The following is a 26,119-nucleotide window of genomic DNA, read 5'->3' as shown; positions in this document are numbered from 1 at the left end:
CTCCCCCCCACCCCGCCCCCCTTAAAAGTAATGAGATTTCCTGAGGCTCCTCTCTGGAGAAGAGGAATGGACACAATGGCTTTTGCTAAACTGAAACAGTGAGACTTGATTTTTTTTCCTAAAAAAAAAAAAAAAAAAATCAATGACTCTGGCTGACCTGGGTGTGCTGCTTGGTTTTCCTACATGTTGGACTCTTTTTAAAGTTCGTTTGCCAGGGACCTGCCTCTGGAGAGTCCTGGAGGAAAAGATCTCACAGTCGAAAGTCAGGGATCCATTCCTCAGAAACTCCTTTGGGGTGTGTGGATGAGGTCCAACCTCCGTGCTCGGCCGACTGCTCAGGCTCTGTGTGGTGCAAACAGACAGAGTGAGGGAGAGAAAGACGGAGGGACCAGCCTCCTCGCCCCCCAGGCTCCCTTCTTCCTCGGCGATTACTCTGATTATACAAGTGCTGACATGGACGAGCGGAACTGCATCCTTTTGAGCCTACGCACTTTGGAGAAACAGATTGTGTATAGAAATGTATTTTATTCTACACGTGGCACATGCAAAAAATACTAAATGATACAGATGCAACAAAATGCCTTGTGAGCATTTCTGAATCTCATTCTCTTTGAGGGTTAGTAGCACTGTTAGCTTTGGTATGCCTCTTCCAGGAATTTTTTTTCTCTGCATTTAAATCCATAAATATGCATTTAGAAATTCATCCTGTGGGTGTATTTGCATAAATGCGACCGTGCCATATATTTGTGTATAGCTTATTCATTTATCTAATAAATGTTTGCATGCCAGGTGCTGCTCTAAATGCTGTAATAATATCACCACCCAACAGTTACATAGTGAGAACCATATGCTGGGCACTGTGCTTTACACAGTTTAGTCCTCAGCCCTATGAGATGGGTACTGTTTCGTTCCCACTTTATAAATGAGAGCACTGAGGCACAGGTTGGTTAAAAAGGCACACAGCTACTTAGAGGCAGAATTAGGATTTAAACCCTAAGCACCCTGAGGTGTTAGGTTCTATTACTATGGGCAAGGACAGAAATGAAAATGTTTCCGGAGTTTTCATTTCAGTAGGAGGAAACAGACCATAAAAATATATATGATTACATATAAATTACATAGGATTATGTGTTATATAACTATATAATATGTAATTATACTTTATAATTACATATACATTTTTATAATTATAAAAATTATATAAATATTAAATTAAAATTATCATACATATAAAATATATATGAAATGGTATATTAAATATATAAATAAGTTTATATATAAACTTTCCAAGGGGGTGATACTAGGAAGAAAAGTTGGATAAGGGGACTGAGGGAAGGAGAGTGGGCGGTGGGTGCTGTTGTAGCAAAGTTGGTCTGGGTTACCCTCTCTGCCAAGGTAACATATGAGCAAGCATCTGGAGCAGAGATAGGAAAAAGCAATGTGGATTTCAGGAGGAAGTAAATCCTAGGCAGAGGAACGAGAAAGTGCAAAGGCCCTGTGACAGGAGCATATTTGTGTTGCTCAATGAAGAGAGCGGGGCGAATTGTTGCTGAAGTGGAGGAGTGAGGGGAAGGTGCTGGGCAGGAGATCACATGGGGCCTTATCAAGTAACGGAGAGATTTCCACATTTGAATTACAGCGTGTAACCTATCCTACAAGTAAACCACTGCGTATTTAACCGTTTTCCCACTGAGGGACACTTAGGTTGTTTCAAGGCTTCCACTGTTTCAAACACAGCTGCAGTGAACATCGCTGCACATGCTTGATTCTCGCCCCAGCTGCACAGTGGAGCCCTCTGGAGAGCCCTAACACCTACCAATTTAACTGGCCCACGGTGGACTCTGGGCATTGGTGTTCTTTAAAGCTCCCCAGGCGAATCTAATGTGTAGCTAAAGGAAATGAATGACTATTTCACATGATTTTTGTGCTCCTGTTCCTAGGATGGTTAATAAGAAGTAGACTTGCTGGGTGGGAGAGCACGTGGATTTTAAAGTTTAATGGATACATCCAAATTGAGGTCCCAAAGTCTGTCCCAATTTACTCCTCCACCAACAGTATCCAGTTCTTCACACACTGGCCAACCTTGATATCATCCATCTTTTAAATTGTTTCAGTCTGGCAGACAAAAGAAATATACTATTTCATTGTTGCTTTAGTTTGTGTTTCCCTGGTTACCAGTGAGGTCGAGCATCTTTTCTGTGTTTATTCTGATTTCTTTGTCCATGTCCACCAGCTTATATTCTTTTCAAAGCAAAAATCTTTCCTCTGTTGGTGATGATTTAGGTGTGAATTGTCCGTACCTCAGTTTATCTAAATCAACAAAGAGAGGCCCTTCTGACCTTCTGGAAATAGTTAATATTCCCCATTTTTCAGCATGGAATCACAGAAATTCTCTGAAGACACATCTGTGCAAAATAATGTGCCAAAAGCCTCACTCCAGTCAATAACATAGGAAAAAAGATGAATTTGCATTTGTGTTTTTGCAAAAAGGCCAACTTCTTGTCCACCTTGATATATATGCTTACTTCCAATCCTAATGCAATTAAGAAAGGACTCATTCCAGTCTGTTTATAAGACAGAAGCTTAACCAGTGTTGAATGGGTTAACATCTGCTACTTCTGTGTCTGTCAGTGGGAGACAGTGCTGGGGCCCTTAACCTTGTTTAGAGCTTCTTCAGTGGGAACCTTGGCACTAGGAAGCTCTTGTTCCTAAGAATGACAAGCATTTTTAGACACAATGGGGGCATGCCTGGTTCTTTAGATACCTGCAAGACCAATAGAAATGTAAGTTCAGTGGAGTTGCATTGTATGGGCATTACATACGGCAAGTCAACTACTCGTGTTGCTCCACAAGAAAAAGAAGCAACTATTTAAAGGGAGCTGGACGTTCTGGCCCCACCTGGCTCAGCGCCCATGAGCAGGGATGGGTGTGTGGCCCCAGTCCCTTCACTGTGAGCTCGGAGTGTGGCTCCAGTGAGGCTCAAGTCAAGGAACGTCACTGCTTCCAACACCAGAGGAAACGTTAACGGAGAGATAAGATTCACTGTGTGAGACTCTAATAGGGCACCTTCCTACGGATGCTTCCAAGATCCAGTTTGATTTGCTCAAAGCTCATCTTGTGTGCTGACATTATAACCTAATCCCCGAGTAAGACAAAGCTCCACCAAATGTCATCGGTCATCTTTGCAGTAGACAACACTTGTCTCCTTCACACCCAGGCTTTGTCATGGTCAACTGAGTGTGCTGCTCTGGACATTTCACTCCATTGCACTGAGCCCCAGACATGTGGCCATGAGCCTGCCCACGAGGAGATAAGGAAGAGGAAACTCGGGAGGTGTGTAAACTTTCTGGGGAGTAGAGGAAGCTTCTACCAGGCATCTAAGGGATAGAGGAGCGTCCTGTTTTGTGGCAGATGTCCACACAGGCAGGAGTGTTCTTCATTAAACGCTAAGCTCTGGAACAATGGTCCTACAACTTTAGGATACTCAGAACTGTTTTGGGGGATGATGTGCATGTGCTAATGTATATTTCAGGGCCACCCAGGCTCTTGATCGGGGCCCAGGAATCTGCCCTTGCCCGAGCATCTCAGCTGCGTCTGTCACAAGCGGCCCCGAGGCTTTGAGAAGCACGACTGGAGCTACCTAACCTTGATTGAATGCTCGAGGCACCAGCAGAAAGTCAAACCTGAAGATGTGTTGACTGTGGCTGGGGGCTTGAATGATTAGAGTTGATGCGCAGATTTCTGCAGTATTCACGTGTTTCACCTCTGTGTGATTTGTTTCTCCGCTTTCCCTGGCAACCCAAGAGCAGGGAATTTTCTGACTTTGAGAGACTGCAAGTTTCTCTGACTCCATGTGGAAAACTCAGAACACGAAGGTCTGATTTCTAAGAATGACAAACAAACACTTGTAATGCACTGGCTGTCTTCTGTCAGCCTAGTGTTCTGTCAGAAACATTGGGTATTTTAGTTCAGTGATTCTCAGCTCTTATGGATCTGATGTCACAAAACTGTCTTTTCTTTGCTCCACAAACACCACGTGGCTTACAGAGATATCCTGTAAAATTAGGATGAGTGAGACCATTTTATGAGTTTGGGTAAAGACTATTCTGACTCAAGTCTATTCCAAGAGAAGAAATTACCTGGGCATTTGGTCATTTGCGGGGAGAAGAGATTGGGTACAGTTTTCTTGATAAGGATAAAAAAATAATTTTTAAAAGGCAGGGACTTTGAGACTGGTTACAGATTTGTTGATGTGGATAAAGAATTTTTTTTTAAAGGCAGGACTTCACAATTTCAAAAAAGACAATAGCTTATTTCAGACAGTTTTTAAAATGAAACTCAGAGAACTCATATGTTCAATCAAGACCTCTGTCTTATCTCCGGGCTTGGTCAGCTGTGAAGTCAGATATTCCCAGCCCCTCCGTGGATGTCCTTGCTGCATTTTCAAATTGTTACAAAAGAGCCCGCCTGCAGTCTAGGCAGTAACTTGACTCCCCTCTTTGGCGTGGGGTTAGACCTAACACACTAGGATGATAAGTTTGCTGATGTAATGGAAACTGACCACTCTGTTAACGGCTGGCAACAGTTGCTCTTCCTTTTGCATTTGGGAGGGAGGGAGTATGCCAGGGTTGTTTGGCAAAGGCTGTTGTTCTGCTGACCACCTGTATCTGAATTCATGGGTGGGAGCAGAGAGCTGGAAAATTCAGATTCTTGGGCCTCACTTCTTGCATAGCGAGTTGGAATCCATGGAAGTGGGGCTTAGATGTCAGCATCTCCAAAAACTCCCCAGGCAACTCTTAGGCAGCCCAAAGTTTGGGAACTTCTGCCTTGTAATTCCATATCGCCATTCAGTTTCTTCTGGGTCTGGCAAATTTTATTTCAAAGGATGACTGAGAAATTGGCCTTGCTATTGGTCTAAATGGAAGATAGAACTGATTCCATTCTCTCTCTGCCTCCACTCCTTCCCGTCCTACTCCCCAGCACCCCCCGCCCCCGCCCCGCACACACAGCAAAGCCTTTAAATTTGAGTTTCTCCATGGATTCTACTTCTTTGATAACATGGAGGGAAAGGAATTGATCCAAAAGGAAACTGACCATACAGATAGGGAAGTATTTCTATCCTCACTCTGTAGATGGGGAAACTGAGGCACAGAGAGTTTAATAATGTGACAGGGTGGTCTGTGCGGCAGAGCCAGGCTTTGAACCTGGTAGGACTGGGGCTCAAGTCCACATTGTCACCACTGTGAACTGCGTCTTGGAGAGGAGGGGTGGAGAGGGGACTTGCTCCAACATTTTACAGCTACTAACAAAACTTCCATCACAAGCACGCACACGTCAATGCTTTGTCTCCAGATAGAAATATTTATTTGAAGAACGGAGAAAGTCCCCATATATGAAGACCTCTGGGCCCTTGGTAAAACTTCGCGGATGGTGTCTAATGGGCAAAATGATCTTTGAAAGCCAAATTGTCCACCGGAGACTGCAAAGTAGGTCATCTCCACGCTGCTGACATGGGTTTTGTATGTTTTTGCTTTGTTTTTGCCCCTCACCATGTATTTAAACAATGCGTATTGGTCGTCACCATCTGAAAGTCAGGAGATTAGAAATGGAAACCCAGCTTTCCAATGTCTTTTGAAAAGCGGGCCCCATGGAGTCTGTCTTCTAAGCGGCAGCAATTAGCTGGAGCAGAGTGGTGGCTGCTCCCTGCGAACTGTGCTAATTCGCCGCAGTTCCCCCCTCTCCCTATCGTCGCACAGCCAGGCTGCTTCATTCATGTCTGTTACCTGCCTAACTCCGGGAATCTTTTGGTTCTGTTACCCTTGGCTCTGACTCATCCCATGCTGTTCTGTAGGTTGAAACCTCGCCATTCTACCTCCACATAAATCAACTCTGGAGGTAGCCACAAGTCAGTGCCCTCTACTGGCCTTTGTTCTTGAGTGTACTAGAAGGCACATGTTGAATTGGGGGCTGTGTGGTATTGTGGCTAAGAACAGATATCCCAGAACCAGATATCCCACTGCCTTTACCACTACTTAGCTGTGAGACATCACGCAAATCTTTGATTCCTTCACTTCTCTGAGCCTCAATTTCTTCACCTGTGAAGTGGGGATAACAATACCTACAGGGTGTATGTGAGGAGCCAGTGCGGAGTAACCCACGTAGGGGCTTGGAGCAGTACCTGGTGTCTGATAAGTTCCATGTCAGGGTCAGCTGCTATTATTATAACCCTCTTAGCTCAAACACTGATCCGGGCGGTGTGTATTTTCAGAAGTCCCTTGGAGTCAGGCCAGGCCTTGGCTTGTTCCCCTGGAACACCATCCTCTGAGTTTGGCTCAGGCGTGCAGGGCCTTGAACTCTATTTTGTGGTATCTTAAATTCTCAGGTCCTCTCCCAGTCATGATGATAACAGTAGTAGTAACAGGATTAATAAATGGTTTGCCTTTTTTTGTGCACCAGCTGAGGAACAGACACCGAGCTATTCACATCTAATTCACCTTCCCTATAGCTCTGTTAAGTGTGTCTCTCCCAGGTAACATGCAGTTTCTCCCTCTGCATATAATGGAGATATGCAGAGGGAGAAACTGAGGTGGAGGGACAGTAAGCAGATGGCTGACGGTCTCAGTGGGCAAGTGGCAGAGGGAGAATGCGCACCCAGGGAGCCTGGTGCCAAGCCTGCACTGCCCGCGTCCTGCAGCCCAGGCTCTCCCACACAGCACACGACGCCCGCCTCAAAGAACAAAGCCGGGTGTGTTCACATCTGTTCTCCGACTGTCTTCCTTCATGGGCCGGCATCATCAATCTGCCATCTTGCCGGCAAGAAGCCTTGAGATTCCTTTGATGTTTTAGTGCCCTTTATCCCCTCTTTGGCCCAAGCCCTCTAGTCTTTCCTCTGTGGCACTTCCTGTTTTGACACTTCCTCCTCCGTCCAGTTGCCCCTGATTGCTCTTGGAACTGGCTTGTCCCACAGGAAGTTGACCTACTGTGACATCTGCTATGCTTTTGGTCACCTAAGGTAGGCTAAAAGGTGTCCCCTTCCTCCCTCCCTCACCCGCTGGCCCCTTCCTAAAATCAGGCCAAACAGGCCAACCTTCTCAGCTTTGGGAAATGGTATGGGAATAACTGTGCTGCTCTGGCAGAAAAGCTGAAGGATTTCTCAGTCTTATCTGCCTTTCCAAGAGTTGTACAGGGAGACAGAGATGGGTCTGGGCCTCTCATTTCTGAGGCCGGCTCTTCATCACATGACCTTACCCTCTGTCAAACCTCTCATGGAAAGTGTCCTTGATTCTAGCAGGTGGAGCCCATCTCAGCTGGTCAGACAAATCAGAATAACTTTGTCCAAATCCAGAGAGAAGCATCAACAGCATCCATCTCCTTAGGAGGGGACAGCTCATTGGCGATACCAAAAATACATGGTGAGCCTTCTGCTCTTTAAAAAGTAGTGAGTGCAAAACTGTGTAGGAAATTGTTTAGCAGATCAGGTGGTAAGGCAGACCAGGTAATAATCCCAAATATCCCATTTACTCCCCCACAGTTCCCCCTTTCTTACAGTCAGGTGGAACCGCACTTTGTTTTAGCCAGTAAATTGTGAGCCTAAGTGACACTTGTCACTCCAGGGCCAGGCCAGTAAGATCCCATGTGTGATTCTCAGGTCTTCTTTCCCCACATCTTAGCCTGAGGAGGCCTCATATTCTAGATCAGAGGTTGGGAATCTAGGGTCCACAGGCCAACGGCCCATTTTTGTAAATGAAGTTTTCTTGAACACAGCCATACCCATTCATTCACATCTTGCAAATGGCTGCTTTTGTGCTACAGTGGCAGACTGAAGGAGTTGCAACTGAGATGATGATAGGGACCATACGACCCTCAGGCCTAAAATATTTATTGCTTAGCCCTTTATAGGAAACTTTTTTTGACCCCTTTTCTAAATAGAGCCGCTGCAATAGACTGGAGCTTTGGATAGCACGGGACCCTGAATGGCTGTGTGGAGGGGGGACCCTGCGCCGACTTCCATGGCCCATGTGATCGCAGTGGAGCAAAAAGGAAAGTGCTTTGGTTTGGGGTTGTCTGCTACCAGAGAATGACCCAACCTCTCTGAACAGATTCCAATAAGCATTCAAGAAAAGCCATTTTATATTGGGAGGGATTCAAAAAAGCCTACTTACTTCCTTATGAATTGAACTGCACAAGAAATAGCGATGATGAGAAGGCCAATAATGATGGAGGCGATGGCCACCCACTTGGCATTCCTCCCAAGCCGCCTGGATCCATCAATGTCTCCATTGTTGTAGCTGTTCAGAGACTGGGGGACACAAGGGAAGAGTGAGTGATGACAGACAATCCACAAGGAAAGACATGTGCTTCTCAGGCTGATTAGAGCAGGCAACACCTCCTCCAGGAAGCCTTCCCAGGACTCCCAGACTGTGTTAACCTCCCCTCCTGTTTTTCCTGATTACTTCCATTTTAGTATTTACCATAGCACATTAAAATGATTGAATTTACCTCTCCCATTGGAGTGTAAGTGTTATGTAGGTGGGGACCATGGTCTTGTTCAGCATAGTATACCAATGCCCAGAGCGATATTTGTCATGGACAAGATGCTTGATAAATATTTATATAATGAAAGGATAAACAGATATACTTGTCATCCATTAGAACAGGGGTTTGCAAACTATGACCCATGGGCCACATTCAGCCTACTGTTTTATACATAAAGTTTTATTGGCACAAAGCCACACCTTTTAGGCAAGGCCTAAAATATTCATTTGGTCCATGATGGAAAAAGATTTCCTATTCCTGCACTAGAAGGTTGATCCATGAGGTCAGGGACTTTGGCTGAACTGTTCACTTCTATGCCCAAGCCAAGCTGTCACTCACCTGGTACTTACTCATACAGCTTTCCCAGATGTTAAAATATTGAGATATTCTCTATTGCCTGGTAAACAGACCCCACCCCTCCCAATGTCCAGCCATCCTGGCCCCTCCTCTGAATTTCCCCCAGACCTCTCTGTGATCCAGCAACTTAGGGGTTACCACTGGGCCCAGCAGAGCATCCTTTCTGATTCTGAGCCCTAGCCAAACTTGTAAATATTTTAAATATTGCTCTCGTTGCTAGTACTTTGAACAGTGTCTGGTACATTGTAGGAAATATTGGCTGAACGAATATGTCTGTTTCCCTACGGAATGTGAGTTTGTTTAGGGCATCTCAGGATCCCCCTGGAATCGAGGCCAGTGCCAGGCAAAGGGGAGGCGCTCCGGGAACATGAGAATGCTTGCTGCTGAGCTGAAGGCCAGTTGCCACTCTTCTCTCTCAGAATAACTCCCACTGCTGAGGATTCCCCCAAAGCTGGGCTGCAGCCCAAAGACTGGGCATATGCATTCACGTGTTATGGGCGGAGGGACTCAACTCCATCAGTGCCCTGCCTTGTAGATTTCAGTGGGAACCTGTCGTCTTCATCCCAAAATCTTGACCAGCACTTGAGTAATAGTCACTCCTCTTCCTGGACTATTAAGTGGGGGTTCGGCGTATGCAGTCAATTACAAGCCAGAGAAACACCCAGTATACCACAGAGCTTTCTGCTTCCAGAACCTTCCATTAATTCTTGGAGCCAGGCCACCTTTGTCAGCAACAGGCCAGGGGACTCAGCAATGGGGAGGATTTGCTTTCAGCCCTCTTGTGGGTATGGGCGAGCCAGAACAAACAGTGAGGTGAGGGACTTACCAGCATTGTGAGTTCTCGTTTCCGAGTACTGAATTCTGGACGTCTCAACCCTGGGTGCGCATTACAAACACCTGGTCACTGATGTTGTTGTTGTTGTTGTTATTTTAATACAGATAGCTGGGCCCTATCCTGGAAAGATTCTGATTTAACTGGTATGGGGACCAGACATCAGGTTTGTGTTTTGCTTTTTTTTAAGTTGTGGTGAAATACACATAACATAAAATGTACCATTTTAACTCTTTTTGAATGTACAATTCAGTGGCATTAAGTACATTTGCATAGTTATGCAACCATCACCATCATCCATCACCTCAAACTAAAACTCCGGGCCCACTGAACTCTATTCCCCAGTCTGCCCTCCCCAGTCCCCGGTAATCACTCTACTTTATGTCTCTGTGAAATTGATGACTCTAGGTTCCTCAGAATCATGCAATATTTGTCTTTTGTGTCTGGCTTATTTCATTTAGCATAATGTCCTAAAGTTTCATCCATGCAGAATTTCCTTCCTTTTTAAGGCTGAATGATACTTCAGTGTGTGCACATACCACATAGTGTTTACCCAGTCATGCATCGATGGACACCTGGGTTGCCACAGTATGTGTGTATGTATGTATGTATGTATTTAAAGCTTCTCAGGATTGGTAAACTTGGGCAACAGTCCTTAACATCCTGCAAAGTTACTATGCTCACTGCCTTAAGATTTATCCCAAGGAAGTGTGTAACAGAGCATGGGCTCTTAACGCAGTGAGATCTGAGTTCGAACCCTGTGTCTTATTAGCTATGAGAATTAGAGCAAGTTATCAAGCTTTCCAAGCCTCAGCATCCTCATCTGTAAATTGGGGTCCATAGTAATAGCTCCTTCTTCACATCGGGGGAGCCAATGAATTAATGCATGCAGAACGGTTGGCCTTGGCCCAGCACACAGCGTATGCTCAATAAATGTCAGCTTTTATTGTGAATTGTCATGACTTGTCTTGTTCTCCTTAAAAAACTTGAGATCCTTGGGGTGCAAAAGAATCACCTGAGCTGCTTATCAGAATCATAGGTGCTTGACTCTGCTGTTTGTGGAGCAAAATCTTTGGGGGCCCAAGTTTGAGTCCCCCTTGTTTTAGAGGCTTCACAATCAAACTTGATGCATAGAACCTTAGAACCCCTGATTCTGAGCTCATTATCCATTTTAAGACTATGTAGATTCAGACCCTCCTAAACTGATCATTATTCTATTGTGCTACCTTGGAAAACCCAGTTTTGAGGTTAGTCATGGCAACACACTTATGTTGCTCTAAGCAGAGGAGAAATAGTGAAACTCCCTCCATCCCCAAACGTTGTCAACTCCTGGCTGTTTGGATGAAAAATGAGTTGCACATTCTCACCAGCAGTGACTATGAAAGTGGGAAGAACAACCAGTCTGTGCCATTCCCATATGCGTGCTCTGCCCATGAGCACGGGTGAGAGGTAGGGGTCGCTGGGCCACTTGAGCTGTGTTTGCTACAGGTCAGCTGCTGACCTGACCAAGGGGGATTTGGGTGCAGTGCAAGCCATGGGTGAATCCTGCCCCGCCTTCATCACCTGACACCAGTCTGGCATCTTGTATGTGACCCTCCTCTCTGCAAACTGCCGTCCCTTTGGGGCTCATAAGGGAGACATTGAGTCATTCCAGGAATGGGCTTGAAAAACAGATGAAAAACCTCCTTCAGTATCAACTGTGGACTGTTCTCTCTCCATGAGTCTTATGAATTAGTTTCCTTCTTTGGTTCTTGGAGAAGGGGCTGCTCATGGGTAGGGCTCCTCGTGGCATCTACAGTATGAAGGAGAGACCCAGAGTAACCCTGTGAATTTTCATCACTTGTGTATGAATGTTAATAGTAGCATTATTTCTAATAGCAAAGAAAAAAAAAGGAATCAGCCTAAATATCCATCAACAAATGAATGAAAAAGCAAAATTTGATCTATCTGTACAGTGGAATATTACTCAGCCTTAAAAGGGAAAGAAGTACTGATACATGCTACAACATGGATGCACCTTGAACACCTTATACTAAGTGAAAAAAGTGAAACATGAAAGATCACATAATATGTTATTCCACTTACATGAAATGTCGAGAATAGGTAAATTCATAGACACAGAAAGTAGGTTAGTGTTTGCTGGGAAGATGGGGCGGATGGGGAGTGACTGCTAATGAGTATGAGATTTCTTTTGGGTGATGGAAATTTATTGGAATTAAATAGCGGTGATGATAATACAATCTTGTGAATATACTAAAAATTACTAAGTTGTACACTTTTTTTTTTTGTTTTTGTTTTTGTTTTTGCAAGAAGCAAGACCCAGAGGCAGAGCTTTTGCACCTTGAGGGCCCTAGGGGACCACTGGTGGAGCCCAGAGAAGTCGGTGGGGTCTGACAGCAGGTGGCGGCCGGGCTTAGAAGCAGCCTGGGTTACCTCAGTGCCCACTGGAAGCAGCAGCCGGGCCCTGCAGGTGGTAGCAGTTAGCAGGTTAGACTTTTGGGTGAGCATGAGAGGAATACCTCCTAGAAACATTGAAAGGAATTTAATTTTGTGAGGAGTTGACTTAGCAAGGAGGGACGAGAGCCAACGAAGCCCAGGCCGTTGTTTATTGCTACAAGCCCCGTGTAAACTCACAGGTCATGAATGCCTGGGGAAGCTGGGACCCAGACAGGAGGAGACCCTGCTTCTTCAGTGACCACACCAGCCTTGAGTAATTGTTGCAGTTTGGAATGAGGGTCGAAGTAAAAGCAAACCAAGAATTTGTGCACAGTGTGGTAGCAGGTAGGCTTGAGACCAGGGCTGTTAAGAGCTCTTGTGTGACCTGCACTGGGTAATAGCCCAAGCTTTCTATTTTGCGGCCTATTCTCGGATTCCTTCCTGGGGCAATTATGTCCATTTTAAGTAGATGACACAGATGTCATAGCATATGTCCCTAGAACACACCAAGCTTATTCCACCCCAGGGTCTTTGCATGTCCTGGCTTGGACCACATCTTCCCATGGCTGGCTTGTTCTCATCCTTCATCTTTTGCCAATCATAGTTTGGTTTCATAGAGGTTTAAAAGTAGAACCTCTTCTCCACCACCTGCCCCCACTAGTCCTCTCTCATACTTCCCTGTTTATACAGTCTGTCTTCCCGTACTCATGCTTAAGTTTCCAGAGAGCTGGGGCCAGTCTCATTCAACAAACTGGCGAAGGCTCTGCTTGTCCTGTGCTGGCCGTGGAGGTTTGGGTAAGTGTACCCAATGTGGGGGACAATGAATCCCTTTGGCTATAGAGCTGAAGCCACATTCTCCAAAGAGCTCAACTGTTGGTTCCCTGTATCTCAATTCTTAATGGTTCAGAACTCTTGAGGGGAAGAAGAGTGGTTAATCTGCTGACCCAACATGTAGGCTGCTTCTAACTGAGAACCATTTAGCAAACTGATGCCCCACCTGTCAGCTATACAAAGCTGGCATTTATCTACAGGGTCACTACAGTGTCAGTGGTAGCCGCTATATATGGTATATTTTTGAGCATACAGTAAGGGCTCAAAAATTGTTGAATTAATGAATGAATGGATGTGGGAGAACCCTGCCCCCGACGCCTGCTTTCTACCCACGAGACATGGCGGCAGAGTTTCCCAGGTGCTGTGGCGCCTTCCCTGAAGGGACTGGGCACACTCAAGTCATGTTTCTTCATGTTGGCTTAAAGCTCTCCTCCCTCATCTGAATTCCACCTTCCAGATTTTGTTTTTGAACTTGAGAGCCAGCTTTGTACAACAGCAGCAGGAGCCCGGGACGCCCATCAGTGGAAGAGAAGGCTGGGGACTCAGGCTTTCTCTGCCTTTGGTCAAACGAACACCTGCTCACCACCCTTCCTACCTCCTCTCTTTACCTTCTCATTGCAAATGGGCCTCGGGCTTTGCCACAGTCCGACACAGATGTGGAAGAGGTTTCTCGGGAGACTTCAGGGATATTTGAAGTGATGAAGACCTTGTCTCTGGGGTCTGTCACTTCTTTCTCTTTTCCTCACCATGGAGACAGTGTGGCTGAAGGGAAAATATTAGGAGCCACATGTCCTTCAAAAGGATGAAGAACTTATCTCAGGAGCATCAGGTACCCTCTTTGGGGTTGAGATAGAACGAAAAAGTGGGCTTAACTAGGAAAAACAGTATGGAGGTTCCTCAAAACATTAAAAATAGAGCTACCATGTGATCCAGCAATTCCGCTTCTGGGCATATGTCCAAAGGAGAGGAAAACAGATCTTGAAGAGAGAGATGCACACTTATGTTTATTATTCATAATAGCCAAGATACGGATGCGACAATGGATGACTGGATAAAGAAGGTGCGACACACACACACTCAATGAAAGAGTATTTGGCCGTGAGAAAAAGGGAAATCCTGCCATTTGCAGCAACATGGATGGACCTTGACGACATTATACCCAGTAAGATAAGTCAGAAAAAGACAAACTTTGTACGATATTGCTTATATGTGAATTCTTGTAACTTGTAACAACAGAATAGAATTTTGGTTACCAGGGGATGGGAAAGAGAATTGGGGAGATGCTGTTTAAGGATACAAACTTCAAATAGTAGATAAATACATCCTGGAGAACTAGTGCACAGCACACTGATTATAATCAACAACAGTGTGTTGTAAAGCTCAGACTTCTAAACATCAAAGATCTCACAGACTAGATCTTAATTACTCCCACCACAAAAAAGAAGTAATTATGTGACATGGTAGCGGTGTTAGCTAATATGACAATGGCTGTCATATTGCAATGTATCTGTATCAAATCAACATATTGTACACCTTAAAAACTTACACAAAACTACATGTCAATTATATTTCAATAAAAAACACAGTGGGTTTATTAGAAGAGGTGAGCTTTTGCTTAGGTAAAAACCCAGTAAAAGTGCAACCAAAATAATACAACTTCTGAAATCTTCCAAGCATTTACTTTGTGGCAGGAACTGTACTAAGCTGCAGCTTCTCTATCCTTAGAGATTTTCAGGACTAGAACAAAACTTCAGAATAAAACAGCATCTGCTCTAACTATAGAGCCGACACTTTCAGCTCAGTAAGAACATGATTTAGAGCAAGAATCACCCTTTGAGATGGAGAAGAATTCACTTATTTACCAACCCCTTCATCCTTCTTTCTAAAGACTTTTTCCTTTTTATCACCTTTGGAAAAATCCTTATTTCTGACTAGAAATGAGGTCTAATCTTTCTTCATATAAGTCTTGCATGTTTCCTAGGTTTATTTCTGCTATTTTAAAATTTTCATTTCATATTGTCAATATGCCAGTATTGTGATTATTGAGTTGTCAATACAGAAATCCTAATTTTAGAACATGTTCCATTTTCTTCAAAACACCTCTTCTCTCTTTCAAAGTCATCTTCATCTTTATCATGACTTTATCTTTGGTATGTATGCACGTTTGGCCACAGGGAAGTCAGTGAGCTTTTCTCTTTCTGTGTGTGCGTGTGTGTGTGTGTGTGTGCGCGCGCGCGCCTCTGCCCCTCTGTTTCTGCCTGTTCCTCTCTCTCCCTTTCACACTCACATACCTGTGTAGGTTTACCTCAATGCCTAAATATACTCTTGAGATACTTTTGTCTGGGTCTAAGGAATCTATACAGATCAATATAGTCTTACTTCACAAACTCCTAGTTAGCAGGCTTCCTCAAAATAGCTTGATGAATGTAGGTGCTTAGTAAATATTTAGTAATAATAACTGAGCTTTCAGGCGACTTTGGGGTTTCTTGTTTAGGTTTTGCTTGCTCCCGAGCTTCTGTGCCTCTGGGTAATGCTGGCAGTTCACAGACTGGGTGTGCAGATCAGAAGGTGCATTTGCCTCATCATCACCATTCATTCATTCATACTCTTCTGTCTCCTTCTTGGGATTCTGGGCTGTTTCTCCCCATAAATATCTTCAAGGACAAAGCAAGAATTGTCCTTTTGCCTGTCTATCATTAAAGCCAAAAAGCCAGAGAGGAATTCTGCCAGGCTTGATTGAGAGTATTATATGAGGCTTCTTATATCGATGGGGCAGGTCTATTAAAAGAGAAAGCTTTCAGAACATCAAAGCTGTGTTCCTATCAAAAAGCAAGGCATAGTGGTCTGATTATAATGCTCCAAGACGATAGACCGTAAACTCCATGGTGGGGGGGCTGTCATGTTTGATTATGTCCCCTAATGTCACCTTTCACGCCTCATTTTCTTATGGATAAATTGGAGAACAGCTTTCTTGAATAGCTTGCTGGGGTTTTGAAAGGAACAAGTGAAACTATGTGAAAATGCTTTGAGAAGTAAACACATATAGGCAATAATAATACTAATAATAATGGCGATGCCACACTATCAAAATTGTCCTGAATAAAGAAAAAATGAAGTTATGAGAAGAGAGAGTTAAATATAGATCTCCTTCACTGTGGGGGATAGGAGAGGTGATCTAAAGGGTAAAGAAAAGAAAAACAAATTCCTGGATTTCATCTACAGATAAAAGAGAATGAGGGAGGAAGAACAGCAAAATCTGGCTAGAGAGACCCATGAAAAACACCTATGTTGGACAAAAAGAGGAAAGACAGGTGTATAAGGCAAGACTGTTAGGATGGAACATCCTGTGGAACCCTGCAATATCCCCATATCAACAGGACTCAGCTCACTAAAGTGAGAACCAATGAATCACAAAAACACTATTTCCCAAAGTGTTCTTTGGCATATTGTCTTAGGATCAAAGGATCCTGGGCAGCATGCTTAATAAATGCCTTGTGCTTCACTTTTCCATTGAAGAGCCACAAGGTGCAGTTGTTGGCCAAAGGCTTCAAAAAATCCCAAAGGAACGCAAACAGTTCACTTTTACTTAGCATTTGACTTCTCAATTTCTTTCTTTTAAAAAAGATTTTATTTATTTTTAGAGAGGGGGAAGGGAGGGAGACAAACATCAATAGGTGGTTACCTCTCATGCTCACCCTACTGGGGACCTGGCCTGCAACCCAGGCATGTGCCCTGAGTGGGAATCAAACCAGCAACAGTTTGGTTTGCAGGCTGGCACTCAATCCACTGAGCCACACCATCTAGGTCTGACTTCTCAATTTCATCTCCCTCTTCTCTGCCCCTTTTTGGTTAAACTTGCAGAACCGGAAGTTTTCAGATATGTCTAGGTGCACACTTGGAAGGCATCACACTTCTAGATGAGTGGCTTTGAACTGGAGAGTGTCATGCCCTGCACTAACTAGTTGAGAATAGAACCAGTTTCCAAATGTGGACCCACTGGTCTGCAGTGTGAGGGTGTTGGTGAGTTCCAGATCAGCCAGGAACATTGCCCTTGAGAACTAAGCCTTGGTCAGCATCTCAGTGACCCTGGCATGACCTGGTTCTGTTGGATATTTTCCAAAAAAAGTTTTAGCAGAAATGCAGAACATAGGTGGGAAAGGATGGGAATCCTCAGAGATAAAAAGTAGGAGCAAACTTAGGCCTCTGTAGGCATGCATTCTTTCATCCATCAAATACTTGTTACAGTATGAACCATGTACATGGCATTGTGCTAGGCCAGGTACTGAGGCTAGCAATGGAAGGAACCAAAAGAGCTCCAAGAAAAATCTGTGTAGAGTATAGTGTAGTACAATCTAGGGTATGGGAAAGAGGGCAATCTAGGAAGACTTTATGGAGGAAGTGATTTTCCAGTTGAGCTTTGAAAGAGTGAAATCTGCAATTTTAAAAGATCCTCAAATGGTTAAAGTTTGAGAAGTACTGCTGTAGGATGTGAGTCATCCTACCTGGGCACCCCTTCATGATTTTTTGAAGGCATCATTAAAATTTACACATGTTAGGCCAGAAACTGTTTATTAATTAATTACAAAGTCCACCTCAACCATGGCCTATTTTGCCAACTCATTTAATAGCTGCTGTTTTGTTATCTGAACAGCACTTAATGACTCTGAGAGGCAGGTTCTGGCCGGACTTCTTTTTTCTTTCTTTCTTTTCCTTTTTATTATGGAAATTTTCAAACATATAAAAAATAATGTAATAAATCCCCATATTCCCATAACCATCTTCAACAACCATCCATTAGTGGCCAATCTTGTTTATTCTGTATCTCCCATACTATATTGAAACAAAACTATTATATCATTTTATCAGTAAATTAAAATGACATTTAAAATGTATTTTCTTTTAAAGGAACACACAGATTAACATCTTGAAATAGATGTAAGCTGTACCTTCAACAATCTAGGACTGAAAGTCTCCAACAGCGGTTTAAATTCTAGATTCCCAAATACCAAATGTCAGTGGCCATTGCCTGCCCCTGACATTTGGGGAAAATTTTCAAAGTAGTCAGCATGGCAAAGTCTGCTTGGGCAACATGCATAGCTGTAAAATCCATGGGTATTGAGAAGAGATACCAACAATGACTCACTTCAGGTAAGGTCTGTATAATCTGGGACCATCTTATTGCTTTTCAGAGCTTCAAGTACAGAAACTCATAAGAAACAAGTCACAGGGATCTGTGACATCAATAGCCCATTTCTTAGCTGACAATCATGTGGAAAGAGCTAGAGAGGGTTGAGAGAAGTCACACTGAGAGACCAATAAATAGCAATATTTAGAGCTCCAATTCGTGAATGTTAAGTCTTCTGGGTCAGCTGCCTGGAACAAAACCTGTTATTTCCAAGGTCTGCCCTGTCCACTAGAAAGGAAAAAAAAAAAAAAACTCCCCTCGAAACCTAATTGAATTCCACTTGAAACATATAGCTCTGATGGATGAGCAGCCTGGGTCAGGTGGGAGAACACCCAGTTTGGCCTGTCTTTCGTCCTGGGGATATTTATTTTCTTTTTGACCACAGACCTTGTCTTCTAAAGCAGGTGTGGTCAGCTCGGGGCAGGGCTGTGGCTAACTGTGCCAGCCCATGACCATGTAATGGATTTTGACAATGGTTTTAGACAAACTATCCATTATCAGATGCATTTTCTGTGTGCTTATGAGACCTACTGCCTTGTTTTGAGAAGGATTTCTCTTTACCTCTTTTCTGGGTGGGATTCCTTTTCCCAGATACTATGTCTTTGTCTTCCTTGATTTACTTCCTCATTTTAGGGGAGCACATCCTCCATTAGCTTTCTGAGAAAAGGTGTATGGGAGGTAATTTTACTTTTTGTTTGGATGGGTTTAGAATCAAAGTTGGTAATACTTTGTTTTTAGGATTTTTAAGTCATTCTTTCACTACTGTTTAGTTTTTAGCATAACTGATGAGAAGCTCAAAGCTATTATGAATCCATACATGGCATGTTTCTCCTGGAAAGTTTGTAGGATTGGAGATAAATTTCATCCTAAATAGCTGAAATTTCACCATGATGTGCTTTCATGTACATCTTATTTCATTCATTTAGTTGGATATTATAGGACCATTTTAACCTGGAAACACATGTGTTCAGTTCTGGAAATTTTTTCTAAATTATTTATTTGATAATTTTCTCTCTTTACATTTATTTTTTTAGTTTTCTGATTAGATGTTGGATTTCTTGGAATTATTCTTAAATTGTCTAATATTTTCTTGACTCTTTCCATCCTTGGGGGGAATATTTCTTTCCTCTATTTTTTATTGTGATAAAATATACATAAAATTTACCATTTTAGCCATTTTTAACTGTACAGTTCAGTGGCATTCAGTATATTTACGTTGTTGTGCAACCAACACCACCATCCACCTCCAGAGGAAGATTTCCCATCTTCCCAAACTGAGACTGTGCCCATTAAACACTAACTCCCCATTCCCCCTCTCTGACAACCTCCATTCTATTTCTGTCTCTATGAATTTGACTACTCTATGTACCTCATATAGGTGGAATCATATAATATTTTTCCTTTTGTGACTGGCTTATTTCACTTAGCATACTGTCTTCAAGGTTCATCTATGTTGTAGCATGTGTCAGAATTTCCTTTCTTTTAAAGACTAATATTCCGTTGTATGTATATACCACATTTTATTTATCCACTCACCTGTCAATGGACATTTGAGTTTTTTATATTTTCAATATTTTTGATTTTTGTATTAGTTCCTTGAGGGTCCCTCAACTTCAACCTCTAATCCTTCCACTGTTTTTTTTTTTTTTAAATCTATCCTTATATTTTAATTCCCAAGAGCTCTGTTTTGATTCTCTGATTGTTTTATTTTTTCCAACCTATTCTTATTTTGTGGACACTGCAGTTTCTTATTTCTCTAAGGATGTTAATCATCGATTCTTGGCATTTTCTTCTACTTCTCACACTATTCATTTCCTTGTACTTCATTTCTTTTGTAAACCACAGGTCTCTGAATTTAGAAGGATTTCTCAAATGTCTGCCTAATCTTTGACTACCTCTTCATATTTGAAAGTGAGACACTGAAAAACTTCTTGAGGATGGGGCTTGTCACTGGGTGGGCATCCTGGGATGACTGGGTGGGGCTTTCATCATCTTTCTGGAGAAATCCTAAATGTATGTATCTGCAGGGTTTTTTTGTTTTGGATGGTCACATCCTTAGAAGTTCTCCAGTCTCCTGCCTGGATGCCAGGGTTAGGGTGTTGAGTAGGGGCAGCAGTAGGGGCTTCAGACTCTCCAATAATCCCATTTTCAGCATGGCTCCTTAACTTGACTCTCTGCTGTGCCTGGTGTCTACAGTCATTCTGTTGAGTCTCACCAGATTGCAAATCTCCCATCTTCTGTCAGGGTTGTTGAGGAAGGAGGTGCCTACTGCATGGGGTGGTAGGTGATCTCTGGTAGTTTAACGACTTCTCAAACAGACTTTCAAAGAGTCCTTTTCTCTTCAGCCCTACCCTTTATTCCTGTCTTCAAAGGGGATCTCAGTTGGTACTTCTAATTTCTGAGCCTTCCTAGAGTTTTGCAGGGCAAACTGACCTTCTTTTCATTGGCTCCTTCTTCTGCAGGATTTACATTTCAGTGTTACTTACTCTGTAGAGTTAGTCAAGGCTCAACTAGCTGTTTTCTATATTTTACTATTTTTTCACTTTTCTCATCTCTTTTCTCATTCTCCTAATTTGTCCTTGGGTGTTTATACCCTTTTAAATTCACTTGCTATCATTTTAAGTGGTTTCAGAAGGGAGTGGGGGAAAACAGCTGTGCTCAATACTCCATGCTTAACCAAAAGTCTTGCTTATTGGTATGTGTTTTTACTTAGCATTAATATTTACCTTTAGGCTGCAACAGTTACTATTCCAGCAACATGTTTACTGGTCACTGCTTTTATTCTTATCAATTTTCTAAGTCTCAATCAAAACAGAAACTGCTATTGGAAAAAACAATGGCTTGTATCCTTAAAATACTCCTCTCCCCTCCTCCTCGATCATCATGATCATGATGCTGATCATCATCAATACTTACTGAGTTTAAGCAATGAGATGGAAACATTAAACTTTCACCATTTAATCTCCACAACAGCATCTGAGTAGATACTAGCACAACACTCACTTTACAGGATTGAAAAACTAAGCCTCAGAAAGCTTGAGACAGTTGCATGAAATGACAAACAGCAAATAGCAGAAAAGCATTTAAACTTCAGTGGTTGGTCGCTAGACAGGTTCCATAGGCGTGGGGAAGAAGTTCTGATGAAAGAAGTCTTATAAATCACCCAATCAAATGACATCTGCTATTTTGTACCCATACTTAGGGTGATCGTATTGGGTCAGCTGTGCAAATGACTGTATCAAATGACAACATCTAGAATGGAGGCTCAATATGAACTCAACACCAGTCTCTTGAGTCAGGTAGCAAATTCAAGCTACAAAACCAACGGATGGTGAACTCAAGCTAAATTTTCCAACACAGCGACTTGCATGGGACCTTTCTTCTTCCAGACCCAGAGTGCAAAGACTTTGCTGATTTTGTTTACCCCTTGATAGAGTTAAAGGGACTACACCAATGCCTGGGATAGAGCCTGGCACATCATAGGTGCTCAGTAAACATGAGGTTCCTTTCACTTGGGATAAGCAGAGATAACCAGGGGTGCACCCAGGTAACCTGGGAGCACGATGAACTAGGCCTGGAAACCAGCCTGGGCTCCACTTTCCAAGCTGTGTGCTCCGGTACACACTGTATTTACATGGAGAACAGGGTGCCATTTTCAAATCCACACACATGTGGAGCACAGGCTAGCAGTGGCCCAGCCTGGGAGGACATTCTGGACACATGTGTCCCTGAAATTGAGGACAGGTTAGATGCACTTTCAACAAGTAGACTTTCAACACGTGGAGAAGTAAAGACTTTCATGACCCGTTGCTGGCAACGCTCGACCCACCAACGTTCCCGTGCAACAAGACGTGACACACGTTGTATGCTCTGCCTCACAGCTCCCGGGACTGGGGTGGTGGAAAGGTCACAGACACCTACAGCTTGACGGACACTCAAATATATATTTCCCAAAATATTTTTATTTTTGCCCAGTACCTACTCCAACATTGTCATTTTATAGAAGACTTTTTCAGGCTTTGTTTAATAAATAACAATAATGATTGTTTTGAGATTGTTGGCTCTTAATACAGTTCCGGGAACTAGTTAATTTGAGCCTTGCCAATGTTTTCCATATGTCTATGTTTCTATCAATTTGCCTTATCTTATAGTATTTCTTGATGCTGCATTGCTGTTGGTGTTTGAGGTAGGGCAGTTCTTCCCTGGGGAAACAGTGTGCAGCATTGAGGGATATGAGTAGTCTTGGTCCTTTACAAAAATGCCAGGAGTGCCCCAAATCCGTGAGGCACTGAGGCACTCCCCAGATTTCCAAATGCCTCCACGGGCAATGGTGTACCTGAGTTTACCACAAACGACAGATAGGTGAGATCTGAAAAGAGCCAGGACCTAACCTCACAAGACCCCCTAAAGAAAGCATGCCCCTGGCAGGGCCGATCAGCTACCTTCCGCCTGCACAGCCCCTCTTCTTTGCGAAACCACTTCCAGTACCTTAGAGGGAGTGCAGTGCGGAGATGGTAGGAAACTCTTTTTAGCATTTGGTTTCACTTCCTTGATGTTCTGTTTATTTTCAAAAGTGACATAGCTCCAAATCTGTCCTTTTGTCTGACAGTTATTGCCCTTACCTAGCACAGTGCAGGGGTGGGGGCATTATTTTGATTCATCCTTACAAGAGGTTTGCTAAACTTAAAAATGTTCACATTCCCACTTTCTAGATGAAGAAACCAAGGCTTTGAAAAGTTATGCTTGCTCAGAGTCCACTTTCAGATTCTTGGGTCTGTGTTCTGGCAATGAATTGTCTCCTGCTATGAAACTATTCTTTTTACAAGGCTTGGGGAAGGGAATGGGCATGAGGGGGTCAGAAAAAGAGGTTTCTTTTCAACGCATATACAGATCTTGTCCCCCAGGACACACACCAAGTGGCATCATCAATATTCAGCCTGTCCCCACCAGCTGGGGCTCATTTCAGATCAGTGGGGGTGGGGCGAGGGTGGGGTGAGGGTAAGAGACTTTGCAGGCAGGTTGCAGGAAGGGAGTGATTTGGCTGCTGATTGATTAATAAGCCAGCATATTGGATGGGCACCAACGCCAGCCAGAGACCCTGTTGCTGTCTGGAGAACTGGGCTGCTGATCCTCCCCGGCTTCGCTGGAAAAAATAAACACCACCACCAACATCCCCCCCAGGCCCCCCCCCACCGCTGCCCCCCAACAAACACCAAGACAAAATATCCTGGGGCAGGAAGGAAGACAGGAAACTGGCTGAGTGTCTAAGGAATCGGATAAGGTGGCTTGGGGCTCTGGCTTGGAGCAAAAGCAGACATGGCGCTCCATGAACACCATTCATTCATACATGCCTTCGTTCCCTATTTTTTGAGCATCTACCACCTGCCAGAATCTATTCTAGGTGAAGAAACAGCAACAACAGGACAAATATCCCTGCCCTCACAGGGCTTATATTCTAACGAGGGAGACAGTAAACACATTAATAAGGAAAATAATATATCAGAGAGAAGTGCTTTGGGCAAAAAGCAGCAGGGACAGGCGCAGAGAACTTGTGGGGAGTTTTGATTTTAAACAGCGATCAACGAAATCCTCGGGGAATGACATTTGATCCAGTAACGCCTTACTAGGCACTCTTTCAGCGTTTTCCGCTCAAAAACGTTTATGATTACTCCCATTTTACAGATAAAGAGGCCGAAGTTAAGGGATGCAGGGGTTTCTGGAGATCTTAGAGCCAGCACGTGGTGGAACTGAGGTTGAACCCTGGCTGCATTAAGCCCAGCCGCTGCACGCTTGGAGGTCACTGCGGATAGCTCACAAAAGGGGACTTGGGAGAGGGCACGTTGCCGGGTGCACACCAGGCCTCTGTGGGTACCCACAAAGCGAATGTGGTGCCACCCATGAGCAAGTGTGGGCGGACTTGATGGGTGGGGGTGGTGTGGAAGCTCTGGATCTTTCCTGAGCTGAACCCGGAGTCTCCCGGTCTGTGGCCGGGGAATTCCGTCACCCAGGGGCAGCGGCGGTGGGCCGGTGGGGGAGGGGACTCACTGCTGGGGTTGTCCTGGGACAGCGCCGGTCGGAACCTCACCCGCCGCCACCCCCTGGCCAGCTGCTCCAGTCAATAAGGCGAGGACCTCGCGGGCTCTCGTCGCCCTCGCGGTGGGGTTCGCCTGGGAGTTCCTACCAGGGCTGAGGAGGGTCAGGGAGGCGAGCTCTGGCGGGGCGGACTCGGAGCACCCGCTGTCGGTCCTCGAGAGAGACGCGCAGTTCGCGGAGGCAGGCACGCAAAGGGCTCGCGGAGCTGCAGGGAGCGCGGAGCCCCGGATACATTCCCAGGAGCGCCCCGGTAGAGGACAGAGTGGTGGGGGGGCGCCCGGCCGCTCTTAGGGGCCCGGAAGACCGGAGGGGACAGGGCCCGTGCACGGCAAATGAGTGAACTACGACGTGCTGAGTTAGAAAAGAGGCGAGCGCGCACTCAAGGAAGGCCTGGAGAGAGAGAGGGCGCGCTAAAAAGATGGGTTGCCAGAGGTAGCGCTGGGAAGGAAGAAGCGAGATGGGGCTGTTGACCCAGAGAGGGAGTGCCAAAGCATGGGCCCTGGGGTCAAGGAAAGGCCGTCGGGAGTCTCTGGGGGCCCTCACCGAGTGGCCGAGGCAGCGCCCTGGGCGCGGCAGAGAGAGGAACGGCTATTGCCAAGGGCCGGCGAGTCCAGCACGCTGGAGAGCGGGAGCCGGGCGCTGCAGGAGGGCACGGAGCGCCTGCGCACGCAGGGGACGCGGCGTGCAGTTGCTGGCCCAGGTGGGGCGCTTTGAGGTTCTAGACAAGCAGGTTGAGAGGAGTCCGACGAGAGCCCAGAAAGGTCGGAGGAGGCAGGGAGAGAGGCTGCAAACTCCGCGGCAGAATTTCTCCGAATTGGAGAGAGAGAGAGAGCGAGCACCCCGGGCGCTTGAACGAAGTGGAAAGCCGGCCTCGGGGAGGCTTGGTCAGGGCTGAGCACCACAAGGAGCGCAGAGGAGGTACAGCTGACTGAGGGGAGAGTTCCGAGGGCCCGAGAAAGGTGAGGAGGAGGTGTGGAGGACAGAACCCCGGGGCGCGCGGGACCCTGAGGAAGGGAACCGTGGAGAGCAAACTGGGTCCCTAGGAGGGCCGCAGTGCCACCCATGTGCCCCCTCCGTGGCCGCTCCTGGTCCTAATGCACTCACCATGATGGAGAAGACGAAAGCCACGATGTTGATGGGGTACGCGGGGCAAAAACATGAGACAATGGTGAGCCACAGGTAGTTCTTGGGCTTGGGCACATCCTCCTCGATCTTGTCATCTTCAGTGTTGGCCTCGGGACTGCTGTCCAAAGCCGTCTTGAAGTCCGAGCTGGGGGCGTACTGAGACATGGGCGAGGCCGGCGGCGCAGGGAGGGCAGAGGAGCGCACTGTCTGCGCGGTCTGTACCTCTGGCCGCCGGCTGCTGGCGAGCCTCTGTAAAGCCAGTGGAGCGAGGCTCGGGAGACGTGACCTCACCCCTCCTGCGTCCTCCGTTTGCACCCGCCCGGGCTCAGGGACCTGGGCCAAGAGCCTGGGCACAAGAGGGAGGGAGGGAGCAAGGAAGTGAGGGGAGGCGGCGGGGAGGAGAGGGAGCCTAGCCTGCCAGCCTGAGGGACTGAGGAAAGGCGCTCTTTGACGACACCCAGAGACCCGCTGACGGATGCCCAGACTCACTAGGGGAAGTCCGGAATAAAAAGGAGTTTCAGGGAAGCAGGAAGCAAAGCCCCTTTAAGCTGCAAACTGGCCGAAGAAAACCAGGCCTTTTTTCAAGCAGCTGAATTAGAATATGTTTAGACGGAGCAAGAGATGACCCAACCCTATCCAGCCAGCTACAGAATTACTGCTTCCTCTTGACTTCATCAATTTATTGTATGGTTCCCGAGGTGTATAAGTTGCTTCCCCTGCCCCAA

The 26,119-nt window shown here is 45.2% G+C and overlaps 1 protein-coding gene across 2 annotated transcripts; it reads right to left on the bottom strand.

The window, feature by feature from the left end:
- TMEM233 (transmembrane protein 233) lies at positions 1 to 25,693 on the bottom strand. Of its 2 annotated transcripts, none has more exons than XM_054594359.1 (3): positions 25,374 to 25,692; positions 8,163 to 8,299; positions 1 to 342 (listed from the first exon to the last, which is right to left on the bottom strand). In XM_054594359.1, exons 1-3 carry the CDS (start codon positions 25,557 to 25,559, stop codon positions 336 to 338), a joined length of 330 nt encoding a protein of 109 aa, XP_054450334.1. In that variant the 5' UTR covers positions 25,560 to 25,692; the 3' UTR covers positions 1 to 335. The 2 variants fall into 2 exon arrangements, with proteins under 2 accessions (XP_054450334.1, XP_054450335.1); XM_054594360.1 differs by lacking the exon at positions 1 to 342 and adding an exon at positions 5,533 to 5,584 and having other exon boundaries at positions 25,374 to 25,693.
- Between the last annotated feature and the right edge of the window lie 426 nt (positions 25,694 to 26,119).

The sequence above is a fragment of the Pteronotus mesoamericanus genome, unplaced genomic scaffold (genome assembly GCF_021234165.1).
Source record: "Pteronotus mesoamericanus isolate MK-2021 breed Mesoamerican mustached bat unplaced genomic scaffold, CSHL_Meso_final scaffold_507, whole genome shotgun sequence".
Classification (NCBI taxonomy): Eukaryota; Metazoa; Chordata; class Mammalia; order Chiroptera; family Mormoopidae; genus Pteronotus; species Pteronotus mesoamericanus.
The sequence above is the reverse complement of the archived record's forward strand: the minus strand, read 5'-3'. Positions and strand labels throughout refer to the sequence as shown.